Here is a 20,127-nt window from a genome sequence, read left to right as displayed (position 1 = left end):
ATGAAGCTAAGGATAAGGGGTTGCAGAGTGGTGAGTGAAAGGCGGATACGAATTTAGCGTATCCGAGTAGGAAATAAAAAAGTAAGGGAGAAATTGACGAGAAAAAGAGAGCGAGAGACGTTGGAGCGTGTTGCACTTTTAACACACGATTTGCTAATCCAACGATTGTATAATTTCAAGAGAAGATAAACGATCCATGACTTTGCAATGCTTGGAACGACGTATGCGCATATATTTTTCTCACATTTAATATGGAATTTGTATACAAGAAAGTTTACCGTGTTATGGTAGGAACTTTTCTCGAAATTACCTTTTTAGATTCTGAAATTATATGTATATTTAAACATTTTTTTATTTTACTAGCTTTTAAAATGGAATAAATTTTAACTAAATGTAGTTGTATATTGTTTTGCATAAAGGAATCTTTGACCCAAGTATGTATTATTAGTTTTGAAATATATTAAAATGAACATAGTTACTAAATATTAAATAGTTTGAATACATTTGAGTTTGAATGTAATAAAATTTAAAACTTGCCATATATAAAGAACATTCTTTTTGTATGAGTACTTTTTTTGAAAGAGAAACTTTTTATGAATTAAATTAATTAAAAGTAAATTAATTATAATGTTATATAAATTAATTGAAAGATTAATATCGAGTGAATATATTATTTTAAAGAATTTGAGATAAAGATTTTGTTTGACTCTTAATTTGAATTATTTATGTTACACAATCGAAGGATTCAATATAATTTTTCGCCAATATAAATTTAAAAAATTTTCCTCTAATTTGCATGTTGGGAAAATTGCCACGATAAAAATATAATCATACTTCAATAAAACAGATTAACATTACTATATATGAAATCTTGTTAACACCATGATATAAAAATGGTGCGTGACACTTGCGTGATTAATGCGATCACTTTACTGTAGTTCTTTCGAAATATTGATCTTTTTTTTTGCCTCACCAGTCGATGATCTTTACACCTTTATTCTATCTCAAAATTTTATTTTGCTTGATTGTCACACTTTGTTTTTGAATTATATTTGATTATCGAGAACGTGATAAATATTCCCGATTTTACTCGTGATTTGATATTGATGATAATGACGATAAATTGTTTTATATATTGAATTACGATGCACAACAAACGCAACGAGTTTTTCGAAAACGGTAATAATTTATTGTTACGTTTGCGCGCATATATCGCGTGTTCCATTCAGAGGGGTTGTCGGAACAGATGAGAGACGCGTTGCCAAACGTCGACTGGGTTCGCGGAGGTGAATCAGAAGAGACGCGCGCTTTGCGAACTGAGCTTGCGTAAAGAAAGCGAGTGGTCCAATCCCAATCCCCTTGTTCTCTCGGGATCACCACGTGCTTTCGTGGGTTCGTGATAGGACCAATCGCGAAGTGAAATTTTGCTGTGTCTAACGAAGTTGTTTGTCGACGATCAGCACGATTTTATCATTGTTATGTCTATGCCTCGAATGTGATAGCTTCATTTAGACAGAGCCCTGTCGTGCATAGGGGAGTAATAACAGTAAAATAAAATGAAATTAGTCTACCAAAATATATAATGGCAGAGATAATAAAAGTAAGCTTCGCAGCTCTCTTAGCTTTCTCAGGCAAATTAGTTCTATAACTCTAGAATTTCTGGAAAAGTTTATTTTCTCGCGAAAAAAACTTATGTAGTATGCTAATTTGTTGATTCTCGTGAAATTTCTGACTACAAATCACGATCGAATTGCCATTTATCGATTTTAATGAAGTTTCAAGAAGTGGATTAAAAAAAAGAAATTAAGCGTATGCTATTATTCATTTTTGACAAAATTTCTATAAAATTCATCTTGATAAAAAACTTTTGCGTGTGTAAAGCGTCCACTGCAGTAATTGAGAATTAGAATATTCTATTGATTAATATCAGCTCATAATATTTTTCTGCTATAATGACGATTAAATGGCGATATGATCGCTAGGTAATTAAATAATTTATATAAAAGACAAATTTATTTTATCAGAAAATATATTTTTAAAATTTAATGGTATTTTATTTTGCATATTTAAATTGCAATATATATATATATATATATATATATATATATATAAAAATTTAAATTAAAAAAAACTGTATTTCTATCATATACATTTTTTGATATATGAAAAATGGCGAAACAGAAAAACCGCAAAAAAGAATTTTGAATGCAATAATTCAAGTACAGCAATAAATCGGTGTTGGAGAGACTATCACTGCCATAGGGTCGTAAAATAAATGCGACGTACAGGAAAAAGTTTCAATCGAGGTTTCACAGAGCACCTTTTGCTGCACGCTTGAGTAGGCGCCGATCATCCGAAAGATCACGACGATTCCTTCCGTCGCGACATCGTCTTACATTCTGTTCCCTACGCTTTTTATAGAACATGCGGAATTGGGTTTAAGGATTTTTTTATATGACGATAACATGATGATGATAATTTAATACGATAGTGTTATCTATTTTGAAATTGTTCAATTATTCACTATGTATCACGTGACAAAGAGTTGGCGAATTAGATTTAAAAAATACAATAAAAAAATGTATAAATAAATTTTCTCTAAAAGAGTTGAATAAATTAAATAAGAAATATTTCGATAGAGATAAATATTCTGTGAGATAAATATTCTGTGATTGTTTATGTGAGATTTCCGTTGCGATAGTATATTTCTTATTTTTAGAGATAAGATTATTTTTAGAGATGAGATTTTATATATGTGTGAACGCGGAGAAAAAACCATAGAATGAGACTCAGCCGGAGAATATAAGAGTTTCCTTTGAGTAAATTAATTATCATTATAGATAATTATCGTTAAGACTACGAGATGCACCTTGTCGAGAAGTAAACGAGATGATGATTATATTTAATCAATAATATACATTACTAGAAATGTGACAGAATGATGAATTTTATTACGACTAACATCAACTATATTATATTCTACACGCACTCTTGCCTGTAATATTTCGACAAGCTGTTATTAAGTACTGAGGTGATATAGTCGAATAGTTGAACAAAGTTTTATAAATTAAAACCATTTCAATTTTCTTTTTGTCAAACAAAACACGAAGCACACTCTACAAATAACTCTCGATAATATATTTTCTTATGTTGTCATGAAATACATTTAAAATGCTAAATAACAGATAAGAATTGTCAAAGTGCATAAATGTCATGCAAACAGATTGCATTCCATCGTTGTATCATTAAAATTGACGTCTATTTTTATCGCGGAACTATGTTGCAGCTGTCGAATCACAGCTCATTATAAATCTCGTGACAGCACTTCGTCGTCTTAAATACTTTTTTTCAAAAAGAAATAGTTTAATCATGTTGTTTTACAAAGTACACATTATTGTATTCCTTTTGAGCATTCTATTTTCACTTTTCGGTTTGATGAGATTAAATTATGTCAAATTCCCTGATGATTAGAATATAAATTTATACGCCCAGAGCAATAATTACGATTTTATTTCCGTGTCTAGAAGACGAAATTGTTCGTGTTTGTAGATTATCGATTTTCTCTTTTATAAGCGCGAGTTCGAGATCTGACGAATTCGAAATTTTATCGCGGACTTTTAGCATGGGATACGTAAAAAAATTTGATTAATATGATTTAAATGATTGATTACAGAGTTTTAACGCTATCACTCATTTTTTGTGTTAAATTTTTTGAACAGTCATTAAATCTAAAGTGATGTATTAAAAGCAGCATTGTATGTGAAGTATATAAAAAGCAAATCTTCAAAATTCATTTTTAATGTTATTATATTTCATATTTTTTAAATCAAAGAGATATCCAAAAAATAAATTTTTTTAATGCGACACATAGTTCGATATATTTTAAAAATTTATAAATAAGGACATTTAATCTAAATGTAATAATGATATACAATAGCAATTAAATTGAATACAGAATTCAATGTGATTCATGACTGTGCATTAGTTACTATATTTAGATAGTAAAGCAAAGTGAATGACATGAAGGGATAATCCATTAAACTCTTTTCCTTGCACGTATTTAGAGTATTAGTGTTATTCGACGCGGAATTATGAGGATAAATTATGGGGATGATAGAGCGACACACACGAAGGCTAGGAAGGGACGATTGAGTTACTAAAAGATGTTGTCTCTCGTGATTAATAACTCTTAGTCCCTAAATGGCAGTTTGCCTTATCTTATTCTCTTCCAATTCGCTAACCAATTTCGCCGAATTATGGCAGTAGCATTACTAGTTTTTTTCTAATCGTGGAATAATTTGTTCGTGTGAGTGGTCACAGTGTGACACAAAAAGTTTCAGTGTCAAGATTCTTGAAGAAAATAAGTAGAAATGAAGTAGGATAAATCGTACGGCGCCGACCGTAGCAAGCTAGGTCCCTGATAATCTGCTTCTCGGAGCGAAAGTTCCGAGATTTTGGTAAATTACGATTGATGTTTCTGATTATAAGTGAGAAAGATTACATATATTAATACAAGATACACATATTAATATAAGATTCTATCCGCGAGCATTACATGCAAAAATTATTACACTAAAATTAAAAAAATTTATATTTTTTTAGTTTTTATTTAGTTTAATTATAAACTCTTTTTACAAAGAGAGAACAAGATGCATTTTTGAAATTTTACAACATAAAGTTGATGCAATATAGAATTCTATTATTAGTAAATTTTTTTCGCAACAGCAATGTATAAAATATATAATTTTAAATCTAAACATATAAATTTAATGAAATGCATGCTATGACTTTAAACGAATATTTTGCATACTTTATATTTTTTCTGTGTGTATAAATTATTTATTATCGATTAAGAAAGAATAATACAATATTCTCATATTGATTTTATATTTAAAGTCAGATTGAGAGTAGTAAAACTTACATTAAGCAAACTGGATATACTACTTATCGTAAAAGCTACAAATAGTTGAAACAGTAGAAACAAACAGTATATAGAAACGCAGAAAGAAGAAAGGGAAGATCGTGAATGTAATTCGGAAGTCGTAATTTTCGAAAGAAGGTATATGAGTCACTCTCTCAGTTAGATTGCCGAGTCGTTAAGCACTTCTCTTCATTGCGTAAAGAGAAGAAGATAGTTGAAGTAGCTTTCGAAATTTCGTCGTTCGTTTGCCAAACTCTTCGTTCTCGTCTTCGATCAACGTGTGTAACGAACCAGGACGTTGATACGACTCATTGAGACACTCTATATACTTGGCCAAAAACACTGATAGAGTTCTTTGGGGACTGTAATTATGTTTGTTAGTAATAGTTGTAGTAATCGCAAAAATGACATTTGATATCATTATTAGAGAACTCTTCAAAAAAGATTATTTATATCTCTAAATGTTATTTTAATTTAAAAACCCGGTATTATAAAAATAATACTTTTGACTTATACTACAATTCTTATAAAAATAATAATATATATATAAAACTATAGCTTTATCTCTTTTATTTAAGAGAAAGAAAGCGAAATACAAATAAATTTTGTTTTAAAATTAGGGAATAATATTGTATATATATATATATATTTTTTAATGTATGTGTATATGTAACACTAGAATTGTATTAATAAACTGCGAAGGGATGACAAGAACATTTATTTAGAATCATCGCAGTTTCTACGAAATATTTGACTGTGTTTGTCCAGTTGTTCTATCTGCCTAGATAGTTTATTTTCGTCCGTATTGATTGCGAGATGAAAAATTGCACAGATTCCTTATCACAGTGAATAGTTGGTGAACTGATAAGTTTTATTTGAATCCTCAAAATAAATCCAAGTGATAATTAATCAATGAATGGGTGTTTTAATAATTTAATATTTTATCTTAATTTTGATAACAGTCGCGCGATATTAAATAGATTGACAGTATCGATTAAATACTATACAGTTCATTAACTTGAAATTGATATTTTTTTGATGAAAATTTGTTTTTTGTTTTTGTGATTAATCCACGCAAAATTTTGTTAAGATAAATAAAAATTTGAAATTATTATATTTAAAAAATAAAACATTTAAAATTGTATTATTTTTAGAGATTAATTCTTAAAAATATTTCAATTTATAGCTTATTATTTAAAACAATTGAAAATGTAATAAACACATTAATATTCTATTTGTATTAAAGAAAAATATTTACAGATAAAAAATATGTTTTTCAGATCTTTTACTATTATATAAAACAGAATATTTTTAATTTTTTTAAATTCAATTTAATCTTGAGAAAGAATCATCTGTTTCTCATTTATTGTAATGTTAAAATCGTAATGAGCGCTACCATGTGTAGATAGATATTTCTATTTCATTCGTGATAACTATTGTGTAAGTATAGTATGCTAGGGAATGGTGGTGAACCATAGCTTACAAATCTGTGACCGGCAAAGCAGTTTTCCCTCAAGATTCTCTTGAAACATGGTTATCTGATTCAGATAAACTTGCACGTTGTATTACATCAACTTTGAAAGCTGAGTATGCATAGTGGGCCGTGCATTTTTTTGCAAAGAATTTTCAACATTTTTAACTATTATCTTATAACTCTTAATTATTATTTGCTGTAGCAAATATATACAATATAGTAGATTGCTGCAAGAATTTTAGTGTAATATACAATCGTAATGTAATACTGAATAAGTGAGCATATGACAGCAATCAATTTCGGTTGGAGTATTTTTCTTGATCGTTCTGTACGATGTGAAATACAACGACCTGATTTTACGAAGCTCTAATCGCTTTGAAAAATGGAAAGTGGTGTCGTGATAAGTTTTCGATCTCTGTCAGTGACAGGATGATAGCGAATCTCTATCTCTTTTTATACGCATATCTTTACATCCACGAATAATGGAAGGTTTTTCTAGCCAAGATTCTCTCTCCTGGTCCCTTTCTCTTTCTAAAACAGGCGATGCTCCTGACAGAAGGTTCGGATTTATTCACTTGATGACGAAGGGGATTAGAATCCATTGAGACCCTCGAGAGATATGATCATCCTTTCCGTACAAAAAATCATTGTACGCTACCCTCGGTATTATATCAAAATATTGATAGTGTTTCTGATAAAAACATCAAATATGTTCAAAATCGTTCATAAATTCGTATTTGCAAGTATCTTAATAAGACTCAATTATGTTTTGTAAATCATTATCACGATTCTAATAATTAAAAAAAAAAATCTTAAAAGTTTTAATTAATAAGAATAAACAGGGTGTGAAAAAACATTACATTCAGTACTTAATTATATTTTAGATGTTTTAAAAAATTGTTTTAACAATTTCAAAAATATTTTTAAATCTCAATTATATTATATACATATTTATGTGTGTCTGCACACATATTTATATATTAGATTATTTATTTTGCAAATTGAATACATTGTACTATTCAGTATAATTGTATTGTACATTGTACCCTTTTTTGTTTATTGTCAATTTTTTTATAGTGATTGTATTAAATTCGAAAGCATTGCTTCTCATTAGAAATTTAACGCGAGTTATTTCATTATACACATAGCTATGAAATGCATACATGCAGAGCTCGCATGCTGCATCTTGACAAGTATTAGGAGGCACTAGGAATCAACTTGTTGCATTCATGTTCGTCAGATCGATAATTCAAATTCAATGTCAACTGTATCTATTAGTTGTATTTTAGCTTTATTCCCACTTTTTATCAATGCTTGCAAAATATCTTGCGTTTTAACAAATTTTATGACTTATATGATTCATAATTATTACATTTAATTTTTTTTGTAAAAATTTATTATATTTGCATAATTTCTTTTTCTGCGGATATATCATTTTTTAATATCAAGAAATAGAAATCTGAGAAAAGTTATTACAAGCTTACATAATAATGTATATCTACACTGAAAGGACAAGATGTTTGCATTATATCGTATTGTGACATTTTATTTTCTTAAATGATTCGTGTGATATTTTAAAAAAATGTTATTATAATTTAATCTTACATCCGGCAAAAGCTTTAATGACTTTCCGCATCTGCTTTTTCGTTTTCTCTCTCTTTTTCATCCACGATTAACTTTTAACACACTTTAAATGAACATGTCTATAAAAAAGACCGACTTTCACACAACATCGATTCACTGACAGATTTATTTCCGAGCGACTAATAAATCCTCATTAGTCCTGTGAGAAAACAGATCATTCCTATGAATAGTATATTGTTAAAGATTCGTTATTAAAATATCTAGATTAGGATACATAGTTATTCAGAAAGATATATGAAAATATACACAAAAAATAAAGAAATAATTTTTAGATATCTAAAATATTTTGTTTGTACAAATATAATAGATATATAAATAATAGTGAAAATCAATAAATTAACACTGATAATATGCATAAAAAGATTAAATTCTATTTGTTCAACAGCTCAATTAGATTGTGCGAAATGGTTCAAATGCGCGACCGTATAATTAGTTTAGAATCAATTACGTGATAATTGCAGTGATGGTCGTAGCTATCTGGTTAGGCGTTCGTGTAATTAAGGCCTTGCTAAATAAGAGCAAACTATAAAAAATGTATCTTTCTTCACGTACCTTTTCTCTAATATTCTTGTTGTTAAATTGCGTCTTAAAAATGGCTGTGAAATATCTATTAGAAAAGTGACGTCACAAATAATTAAACTTCTTGTAAAAGCATATATTAAAAATGTGTCGTAATGAAAAAATTAATTTTATTTAAATAATAATTGGGATACAATATTAGAAATGCAAATCAAAATTAAAGAATTAATAAATAATATGAATAAACGATAAGCAAACTTCTCTTTCGCATGTCGTACGCAAACATGATGAATATCGTCTGATGTCGACATTTACGACTAACGAATTCGTCCGGGAACAATATTTTTGAGAGTGCAACGTGGAAGCCGTTAAACTCATTGCAAACCGAAGGATTTACGGATGCGATTTCCGCACGCGCTACATGTCTGTGCATTTCCAGTAACAAGAATATTTGCGACAGACTGACAGATGTATGTATAGAAAGGAAAAGAGAGAAAGAGAAAGACAAGAAGTACGAAAGGTCGACGTCTTTTTTACGAGATTCGTCGCGAATTGCAGTGGACAATTTCGGGCGACGTCCTACGCAGAAAACGTAAAGCGTTTCTCGATTATAATTGCGGTAACGACGCCTACCGTGGAAGGAAACGATCCCCGGAGATAACCGAATCCTTTTAGATGTCGGAGCAGTCTTGCGTTTTCGTATCGAGGATCATATCTAGATTATATTTCGTGCGGTTAATCCGTTTGTCAGAATAAAATTCATAGTATTACAAATTATCAATTTGATATTAAGCAGGTAAATAATTTTCATCATCACATTTTTATGTGTTATAATAAATCATAAATAATAATTTATAAATTATCGAAAATTTTATTAATATAATTTTCGTTGATATTTTTAATATAATCTTTAATGTGGAAAATGACAGCAGACTTTTGCTCTTCATTTTTACTTCTCTTTCTCTCAAGAGAATCAGACAGAGAGGCGTCTTCGCGACAATAGGCATTTTAGATAGAATTTATCTTGATGAACTTACGTGTCGGCTTGGCGCGTTGAAAGCATTCGCTGCGGGGGCACGAAAAAAATAACTTTTTTAAGAGAGTCCAAGAGTAATTTTTATGGTACCTCTCTCATCTGCGTTGTCTTACGGTCAGACACAACGGCGGTTCCTCCTTGAGGTGTTTCACTTGTATTCAACATTATCGCGTACGCGTGACGATTCCATGCTGTGTCGACATGGCGCATATTTTACATCTTTTATCGAAAGCGTTTGCTAGGTCAGACACCAGACGCCGCGAGAAAATGCGGGCAACTTTGGATTTTAATCCGATGGAATTTTAATCTCTGGATTTTTCCTTCTTTTTTAAGCGAATCTAGGGATAAACTCAGGGACGTAACTAGCTTAGATTTAGATCAGGAAAACTTTTTGCGCTTTCTCAGCACACAGTGCAATCTTTGAGAGAAGTTTCGTCGTCTTTGCTTTTCCAATTACATATATCGAGTGCACTAATACCTATTTCCGATCAAAATTAAAGTAATTGGATTCTGAGACTAAAGGAACGCGAGAATAAATGACCACAAACAAATATCAACAAACGAGCATGAAAAAGTATTAATGAAAAATAATTTTAAGTTAATATGTTGTTTTTGTGGTATTTTTTAAACAAAATTAAAGTTGAGTAAAACATTAGTTAGATAAAAGATTATTTTTAAATATTTTATATTTTAATTTTAATTTTAATATATATACATATGTGTGTGTAATTAATTATAAAATAATTATAATATTAATTAATATTTTAAATGAAATTAATATAAAAGTAATTTAAAATATATTGTTTTTTCAAAATAAATAAAAATGTTCTCTGGAGTATTTTAGATCCAGATCGTCCTTTAGATTTACATATATCTTGTGTCACGAAACTCTTATAAGTCTCCAAAGAGATTTTACATCATACACATATATATGTATCATATTTATGTTTGTATTTATTTACATATTTTATTTTCTGCTTTTATCTTTCATGTATATGGTACTTCGGAACAATCTACTTTGATTATATTTTTTGCATATTAGCTTTTTCATATTTTTTATTGAAACATAGGAAATAAAATAACATTTTTTAAATAATGAGAAATAATATTTTAATTAATTAAATTGTACTATAATTTTTTATTCTGTTATATAAGCACAAACTATAGGAATTTAGGAAGTTTAAGAAAATTTTATTTCTCTTTTGAACATTAAAATATATATCAAAGACATTTTTAAAAGTTTGTGTGTTAGATATGGTCAATCTTTTTTTAATGTTTATGATTAATTTTTTTCTTAATACAATTTGAATATAGTTTTAAAATAATTTTTTATAATATAAAATTAAATTAAAAGTATACAAATTGTTCGGCGCATTTAATAGTACTTTTTTGAAATAGTAATTAATTTGAACGTTGCTATAATGTAAATTTTCTATTTGTATGTTACAGTTAACAAAATTCGGGAGTGCCGTTAAAAGTATCGCGCGTATTAATCAACGACTTTGACGATCCTGACAACCTGAGAGGAGAAGACAGGCCTAGAAGGGCATCGGGCAGAGCGACCCTAAAGTGAGTACCGTTATTAGTATATTAATTATAAATCATATTATGTGTGTGTGCATTACTTAACAAGCAATAATTATAAACGAGAAAACATGTTAATGGATCGTATAAAAGGTAGGTGACAAGTTTTTAACGATGATGGGATTTCATTGCCCTAGGCTAATATTTTCGAGAGATATTTGATGCAGGTATTTAAGTAAAACAAAAAATTGATTTGTTGTTCTCTTGACGCATTTCTAAATTTTTTGCTCTTGCTTTGATTTATGAATCTTATATGTGTCAGTTCGTCATTTATCTGACCATTTCTCTCAGGGCCGTATTGAAAAGAATTTAAAATATTTATTCATATTTAATTCTGTGCTATTTCTGCATAATATATAATTAACGATAAATGTACGCTTGTTCAAAGATCTTTATACAATTGAGATATTCAATGAAAATAACATTTTTAATCGGACATAAAATAATTTTGCATATTTTCCTGTAATTTATATTTTTCTCTCGATATATTTTGCTTTAGCTCTATCTTATTTTTATTCTTTGCCATTCGTTTTACAAGTAGAATTAGAAAACCGATTAGATAAATAATTAGATAGAAAAAATAGAAAATTTACTGAATTATATTTAAAAAAGGAATGATTAAATTATTAAAGCCTAATATTATATTTATTTTACGTGCGTGTGTGTACGTGCAAGAGCGCTTTCTCATGACTTGTTCTCGAACGCAAACGGGATCAATGTTTTAATGTGACTCTGCTTTGATGACGTCAGTTTTCTAATCTTCATTTGGGTTGTACAAATTTGAAAGCCAATTTCTCTGTGAGTTTGGTGAATATCTCATATCTATGTTTTAAATTTGCTTTACAAAAAGCTACCTTAAATTACATCTTAAATTCACGAGCCAATGCTGATAAAGAAACACAGGTACATATATATACACATACAACACATAGGAAAAATGAGAGAGGAAGAGAGAGAAAAGAGAAACTTGTTATTTTTTTATTCATACAACATGTTTAGAACAATATCAAAATCAGAACAGACATATCTCTTGTTTGATAATTATCTTAAGCAATTTATCGAAACATTATTCTCCATATCTTTTATCTTTTAATTGTTTGACGCATTTTACACGAATTTCCATATTTGCATAACTATAATTTTACGTTTGTCAGTTATTCAGCAAGAGAGAGTTCCTTTGGGACGAACATAAAGCGACAAGTTAGTATACCAGTTTTTGTAAGCATCGTTATTTGCGATACCGTAATTTCGCCCCTTATGTCGCGATGCGAGAGCTTCCGTCTCGCGAGATATCTGGGCCAGCGTAAACTCGGAGGAGAAACCATGTGTGCCCGTCAACCCGATGCGCGAAATACCTTATAAGGAAGGATTATTACAACCAGTGCGAACAGCCGTGATACAAATGCCGCTGATCCGTTTTAGCTGGATTATTTCTTTTCCGTGAAAATTAAAAGATATATCGATAGAGATTTATCATTGATTGAAATTATAAGACCATTAATTTGTGACGGCTATTACGCTCTTATCGAACTATTTACTGATATATAATTAAAGAAATGTCTTTAATTTGCGAGAAGAGATGAAAATATTTATAGATATATTTAAAAAAAATTTATTTAGTGATTTAATTTTATAATATATAGTGACATGTTTAAAAGAAAAAAATGTTGCGGATAAAAGATATTTTCATTTCAAGCATATATTATCGAATTTTATTGAGTTAAAAAACTTGCAATATATTATGATATATATAATAAGTTTTTCTTAATATTCATATTTTATATTTTGTAATGATTCTTTGATATTAATACTTTATGATACATGAGTGATTTATATTATGTGAAACGTAATTATTTTACATATAAATAGAGATTTAATTCCGCGATAACGGTCCAAAATTTTATCTCTTTCATATAAGTAGTACTAACTGCGACAAAAACGCCAATTATTATTCGCACTGTAAAATCGCGATTTTCCGTTTTTGGCCGTTCGCCAGCAAAGCAAGTTGTACGCATGTGATTTCTATAGAGAAATGTCACAAAATGTTTAAAGTTAAACCAGCGATGTGTGTGTTAAAAATGCACCGCGATTTTACTACCGCTCCAAATATTAATGCCAGTTGACACGTTCCCATTTCGCGACCAATTTCAGTAATAACTTTTCGCATTACTTTTTCTTTTTTGATCTAAATTAGAATTATCGTCTATGATTTTAATCTAAAAAGATTTTGGCCAATAATTCTTATTTTTTGAAATTTTCTATTATGAATGATTGCCTTTTCATCATTCTTATTTCCGATGCCTATTATTTATAGAAGATCTTAAGTATCTCTGAATACGAGATTTAAATCGGGGAAACCCTTGACTCAAATGTTTTCGTTCGGAAGTACTTGATTTGTTACGTAAACACATAGCTAATAAAAATTCATCTACTGTCGATCAATACCATCTACGTATTAACGAAAGTAAAAGTGTTTACATTGACACCATTAGTCTGTCGAAACGCGATGAGATTTAAATTTTTTTATTTTCAATGTGTACAATTTACAAATATATCAATAATTTGTTATCATGAAATTTTAGTTACTAATTATGTTAATAAATTTTATAAAACCATAACTGGCAAACGTATAATTATAGTTATGCAAATATAGAAATTCATGTAAAATACGTTGAACAATTAAAAGATAAAAGATAGAAAATATTTTGATAAATTGCTTAAGATAATTTTCAAATGAGAGATATATGTCTATTCTGATTTTAATATTGTTCTAAACATGTCATGAATTAAAAATTTTTAATTACGATTTCTCTCCAAAAATAAGTTTAACAAGGTTATATCAATTTTCGATCTAATCATAATCTAAGGAGAAAACTCAATGAGAATAATATCAATTTTTATTTTAATTCTTTTCATACAAATTTAAAATTAATAATGACTAAAAAAAACTTACAAGTATTTATATTGACACAAAATAAGATTTATTTTAAATCTTTGAAATTTAAAAGTGGTTGAAATATTTGTGCCGATCACAAATAGTAAAAAAATGTGAATGCCTATTGAAATTTGGGACGATCAATTATTTATAATTTAACAATAATTGATCGCTCGACTAACCTGCCTGCTCATGCACGTGGGAGCCAAATTTGACCGTCACTTGCTGAAGAAAAATGCCGATGGCCCCGTGCGTGCCGTGCGATAGAATTTGTACCAGTAGACCCACGAGGAGAACAACCCAACCCCAGCCACCCTCCGGGTAGTAGTGCTGCTTTAGTGTTAGCAATTGTCTCAGGTCGGCGACCAACTGGCGCGACGCTGCATGCGTCTGTTCCGGTGCAACTGGCGAATGATCGCTGCAAGCGATCCCGCTGTCATGGAATGACAGCCGCGGCAGCGATCGGCTGCGACAAAGCAGCGCAGTGGCGATCGGCGCCGCCAATTTCGTCGAATCGCTTCTTCGATTGACGACGATCTTGGCCGCGTTTCGGTTCATCGTCTCATAGACGGAGGTTGCAGCATCATCGCGATTCAAATAACCCGAATACTTTTGCATATGAGATTGTCGATCGTAAGGAAAGTGCGTCTCCCCGCAGCTTTCGCATTTTCTCGCTCCGCCAGGCTCCGCGCAAGGAACGACGATATCTGTTTCCTGATTCCTCGACTCCGCTCGATTCCCGATAGCGTTCCTCGCGGACGCGGATCGTCGTGTTCTTCCGGGCGATCGCGCGCGGTTGTCTTTCGCGAAGATGTGAACGACCTTACGGGTTGCTTCACCTCGCGGAGGAGCTTCGTGAAGCATGTCTGTGTTAGGTATAGCGGCGGATACAATGACATTATCCCCGTGAGAATACGCGCGACTTTGCCGCGAATTGATTTCCATCTTCTCTTTGTTGCAGTCATCTTTATGGCTCTCGATATTTCTGATAAGCTCGGGTTTGTTCGAGCCAATCGTTTTATCAGCATCGGGGGAGTGATATGCTGATTCGCATGGCTCGTTTGCGCGATTGTTTATCGATGCAACTTTTACTTCAGCTTGAACAGCGCGCCTTTTTCTTACGTCGCAATATTCATTATCGATAGTTTCGTTCGAATTTTGATTTTCTTTGATTTCGTCAATTGGCGGGAACAAGCAGGAAATTTCAAGCTTACCATTTAGGTTGTTAAATCTCTCGTTTTCCCTTTCACATGTAATTATCTTACGTTCGTTAACGATATCATTACGAATATCGTCATCCATTTTGTCTTTAGTAACATCCGATTTGTTGGCGATTTGAATGTCATTTTCAATACATGGTTTTTCTTGCTTTGACCGTTCTTCATCATCTGGTGTACAATGATTCCCGATGATGGCGTTGCCATTATCAAAATACTTTAATACGTGATTAGGATCGCGGATTTTTAATTGGCTAATTGGCTCTTCGACGTAATCGGCGCGGTGATTATTATAATAATCGGTCCAAGATTTGCTCATTACGCGCGCTTTGTTTGAAGATCTTGACGGTTCCGCAGCTGTTGCAGACGTCACTTGGTATTCGTCAACTTCGAGATTTCTACGAGAGGCTGCCATTATCCGAATTTCTCTTTCTCTGATTTCAAGATGTCACATGACTTATGGTTTTCGTCGTTTTCGTTCTCTTCACTGACGTCGCCGTCTTCGTCGTCGTCGTCGCTCCCCTTCCTCGGTTTCTTCCATCTCCTTCCTGATCAGAGATCCAAGGCTCGAAAAATGTTTGTCTCGAAATTTGAATTTTGCAATCGAAACGAAAGATTGAATCGCGATTACATTCTTAATGCATTATTTTTGTCGCACAAAGAAATAATTTGAATTTTTTATAAACATTTTAATATTATTTTTATTATTTAGCATAAACATGATGAAATTATAATCCATTTTTTTGTATAAATAAGGATATAAATAATTAATTTATATTATATAAAATATCTGTAACAGTATTTTTTAGAGAAATTTTTGTCGAGTATAATTTGAAATCCTTTATTTTTTTCCTTTTTTCAGTTCATACTTAGACTACGAGTATCAATAATCAATTCAATTTGAAAATAAAAATTGAAATTTTGTTTTGCACGCAAACCATCTAAATTCAAATTATCGCCACCTTCGTGTGGACTCTAATTTATTACAGCTGAAAGCGATAAAGTCTTCGCAAATACAATCGTAATTCTCACATTTTACGGTGATCATTATTTAATTGAAAAATCTCGTAAAACTTCGGAGAACAGTTTCCGAAGGATAGAATAAATTTTCTTAAGACGAAGGATGCGCCAAGATTGTCATAACGAAACCGCGATTGTGTCAGTCGCAAAAAACTTTTGGAAAAGTTTTCATTCCTCAGTAACCCGGAGGTTCTCGTAGATAAAAAAAAAAGCCCCCCATTTCAGTAACGATCGTAATTAAAGTTCGAGCTGAACGAGTCCCCCTGTCCCCAAGATATACGATGGTCGAGTGCAAGGGGATGCTGTAGATAGATCTCACAAACAACCGGGGAAACAACCGGGCGCGACACGCTCAGCGCGCGAACTGAGAGAGCGCTCATCTCGGCGCGCGAGTGCCGTCTCTCTGCGGCTGCGGCCCGCGGCATCTCTCTGCTCCGGAGGAGTGGAGTCGTCGCGGATTGTGTCAGGCTGTCGGACGCGCGATCGTCGTCGTTCCCTCTTCCTCCGTCACCGCTCGCTCTCGCTGTTCTGTTTCATCTCGGGGTATCTGTTCTATGCCACTCCACTTTCCCTTCCACCGCAATGACGTCGTGCGTCATTCATCAGTAGATATGTCTTAAGGATGCTGGCCGTTTCTACTTCTTACGGACGTATCGGCGATTTTTTCCTTACGGACTCTTCTCGGTGGCGGATCGCTATTTTTCCCGCCTTTTCCCGTCTCCTCCGCGTCAGTTGTCAGTTCGTTGACTCGACTATCGTTCATCAGGAGCCTAGTTACTTTCTCTGTTTGCTTTTTATGTTGATCAATGTCGCTGTTACGCGCTGAGACTTGCCGGAATGATCTTGAGTATTTATCTTGGACCGTAATAAATCGTACTATCTTTGTACCTAACTATGCGTATCTCTGTGAAAATGATCGTGTATTACGGAAGTAATCCGTTGAAAGGCGAATCTCTCGTTTCGCTCCTTCGAGGATAACTCTTGAATCTATGATTGTGCGTGCAAAGTCTTTATTAGTATACGTTTCTTATAATATCGATTGTCGTGGGCGAAGAAATTATGAGCGTAACTTTGTTTCTTACATTTCTTTTTATTAAATTTTGCACATATATTGTCTGAACGTATTGATGAAATTATTGCTAAACATGTTATTACAACAAAGTAAAATAAATAGTTTTGCGATTTTATTTATTATTTTAATAATGATCGTATTTGAATTGTACTACAGTGATGTTAAAGGCCGCATATATTTGTTTCTATTAATTCTTATTTCGAATTTACTGCATTTTCAATTCTAAATTTGTACGCTTAGTCTATGAAGAGAAAGATAAAATAGTACAATAATATATTTGCACAGAAATGTAACTATGATATGCATTATATCTTTTTTCGCGAATTCGAACGCGGAAAACATATGATTCGTAGTAAAACTTCGAGCTCATGAAACTTTAAATTTCGAAACTTTGAAAGTTTTCCTTTGAATCGCTAAATGATAAATGGATGATATTTTCTACTTAATAATTCATTATGTGGAGCAAATCTCACAAAGGAGTCATTTTATCTTTTCTCGTTGAAGGTCGATGATTTCGTGACCATTGCCTTTAAATAGACAGTTAGTCAGCCGAATTACATTCGTCTGTATAAGCTGTCATAAGCTGTGCGTGCGAAAGGTGAATCTGAGTACAATGTATTACACAATCGCTTTGCGTGCATGATTTGGTACTTTCTCCGACAGACTCGCGTTAACAATAATGACGACACAAAAAGATTCTTTCTGAGCGAGCGGGAGGTAAATTTTTTTGGAAGAGATAAACGTATCTCGCAATCAGTTTTAATTCTCCCCGACTTGGTTTATCTTTGGTTTTAATACAGCTAGTCCTGCTTGTACATAAACATTTTTACGATAGGCAAAAGTCATTTTATTACACAAGGAATAAAAATCTAAATTGCCGCGATAATCTTAACTTTTCCGTTCTCGCACCGAAAAATCCCTTTCGCGAATCTCATACGGTTCCTTTGACAAGCCCTCCGTAAATCCCTGTCCGTTTTATTCATATCCTTTTTGTGGACATTATTCTCTCGTTACCCAAAATATATGAATTGAGGAGTATCCAGATGTTATTGTAGTTATATATCTGTGGATTAAGCGAATATTTTATTAGACTGAGATCGATAAAAAATATTCGCTGTGAAGATTGATTGTAGGAACTTCAGTATTACTTTGAAAAAAAGAGTTTTAATAGAATTTTTTGCCGTATTATTTATTTAATTAAATTGCGGAAATAAATTATATATATTCGCAACTTTCATCTTTTTATTGGTAACAAAACATTTAACATATGAATATAATATATGTGTATTGTATATATAAAACATTTTTTATATTCTTATATTTTCAGAAATAATTGTGAAATGATATTTTACTTAAATTAATATAAGAGTTAAATCATTTGAAAAATAATTATTTATGCTCGTACTAGAAAATTAAAAGTGTATGAGTTGTCAAAATCACATGGTTGAATGAGATCAATTTAAGATAAATTTATCCCCGTCACGAAAATGATTCGCAATTTGCAAGGGGAAAAAGATAAAGATTACTTTACTAAAGGCTTTGGTCTGCTTTAACCAAATGCTTGTGTCATGCTAGGTCTCGTATTGTTCGCGTGTCATTCCGTTAGGACTTCGTCAACACTCTTTCCGCGTGTCACGTTTCAACCCGTTATTACATATCGATTCGATATGGCTGTTTATGGAAGATGCGAATAGTACAATACTGCTGACAAGGAACAGTGTTCTCCAATGATGGACGAACAAAGAAACTGTCGAGCAGCTATTACTTGAACAAAACGTTATGTCTGACAGGGCACAGTTTAAAGGCACAATACTTATGAATTGAAGTATGTCATAGTACAATGTAGACTTTTACCCTCAGTAATACAGTCAATTTCCGATTTTATTAATATTATTATATTAATATTATTTGATCCACATTCAATATATTTTTTGTATCAGAAAAGATAGTCGTTAATATTTTAAAGTTTATACTTTATAAAGACTAAATATCTTTAAATTAAAAATATAGTTTGCATACCTTAAATTTATTTTATAAATTGTAAATCAGAATCAGATTATTTCAGTAAAAATTAATTTGTAAAATAATTTGATGAGTTTATATTAATTTTTTACTTTTAATCACTTTACTGTTATACCAGATCGAGAATTCTGTGTTGGTACGTTAGAAAATTTATTATTCTCCATATTGAAAATTTATTATTCTTAAAATCTATTTGCGAAACATCTTTGAGCATAAATATTAGCAATTAATTCTGGTACATTTGTTTTTTATTTACGATTCGCTGTATGTGATTTTCAGAAATGGAAATGCTAGCGTAGCATGTATTAAGTTAGCATTGCCATTTTTAATATCATTCCTACTAATTATTAAAAGTAATACATAATACGAAATTAGAAACAAATAAATTAGTAATAGTAATAATTAGCCATACATCCAAGTCAATTCTCATGATAAAAAAACAGATTAACAAAGATCTGAATGACATCCAAGGAAATAGAAATCTCAGAAATTAAAGAGAGTCCTCGGTTAGGAATATCTGAGAAATTCTTTTTCTTTTTCCGTAACTCAATTGCTGAAAGCTTTTGGTAAGCCTCCCAGATTATTGCTAGAAGACGATGAACATAAGTTTGTCGCGGATTCGTGCATTGAAGTCATTTCGTTGCTTTTTGTGTCAGAACGACTCCCAGCTTGATCGTCGCGAG

The 20,127-nt window shown here is 31.4% G+C and overlaps 1 protein-coding gene across 2 annotated transcripts in view; it reads right to left on the bottom strand.

Annotated features, from left to right (window-relative positions):
* Positions 1 to 20,127, bottom strand: part of LOC114936118 (uncharacterized) — a 54,160-nt gene that overhangs the window by 11,772 nt on the left and 22,261 nt on the right. The window contains exon 1 of one of the 2 annotated variants that reach the window (XM_029309144.2): positions 14,296 to 15,990. The exons of the other annotated variant lie outside the window; for it this stretch is intronic. Coding sequence (XP_029164977.1) covers positions 14,296 to 15,745 — 1,450 coding nt within the window. The 5' untranslated portion in view covers positions 15,746 to 15,990. Of the gene's footprint in view, positions 1 to 14,295; positions 15,991 to 20,127 lie in introns of those variants that run through there. 2 annotated transcript variants of the gene reach the window in all.

This window comes from Nylanderia fulva, unplaced genomic scaffold (assembly GCF_048542155.1).
Source record: "Nylanderia fulva isolate GAGA-0341 unplaced genomic scaffold, ASM4854215v1 Scaffold19, whole genome shotgun sequence".
Taxonomy (NCBI): Eukaryota; Metazoa; Arthropoda; class Insecta; order Hymenoptera; family Formicidae; genus Nylanderia; species Nylanderia fulva.
The sequence above is the reverse complement of the archived record's forward strand: the minus strand, read 5'-3'. Positions and strand labels throughout refer to the sequence as shown.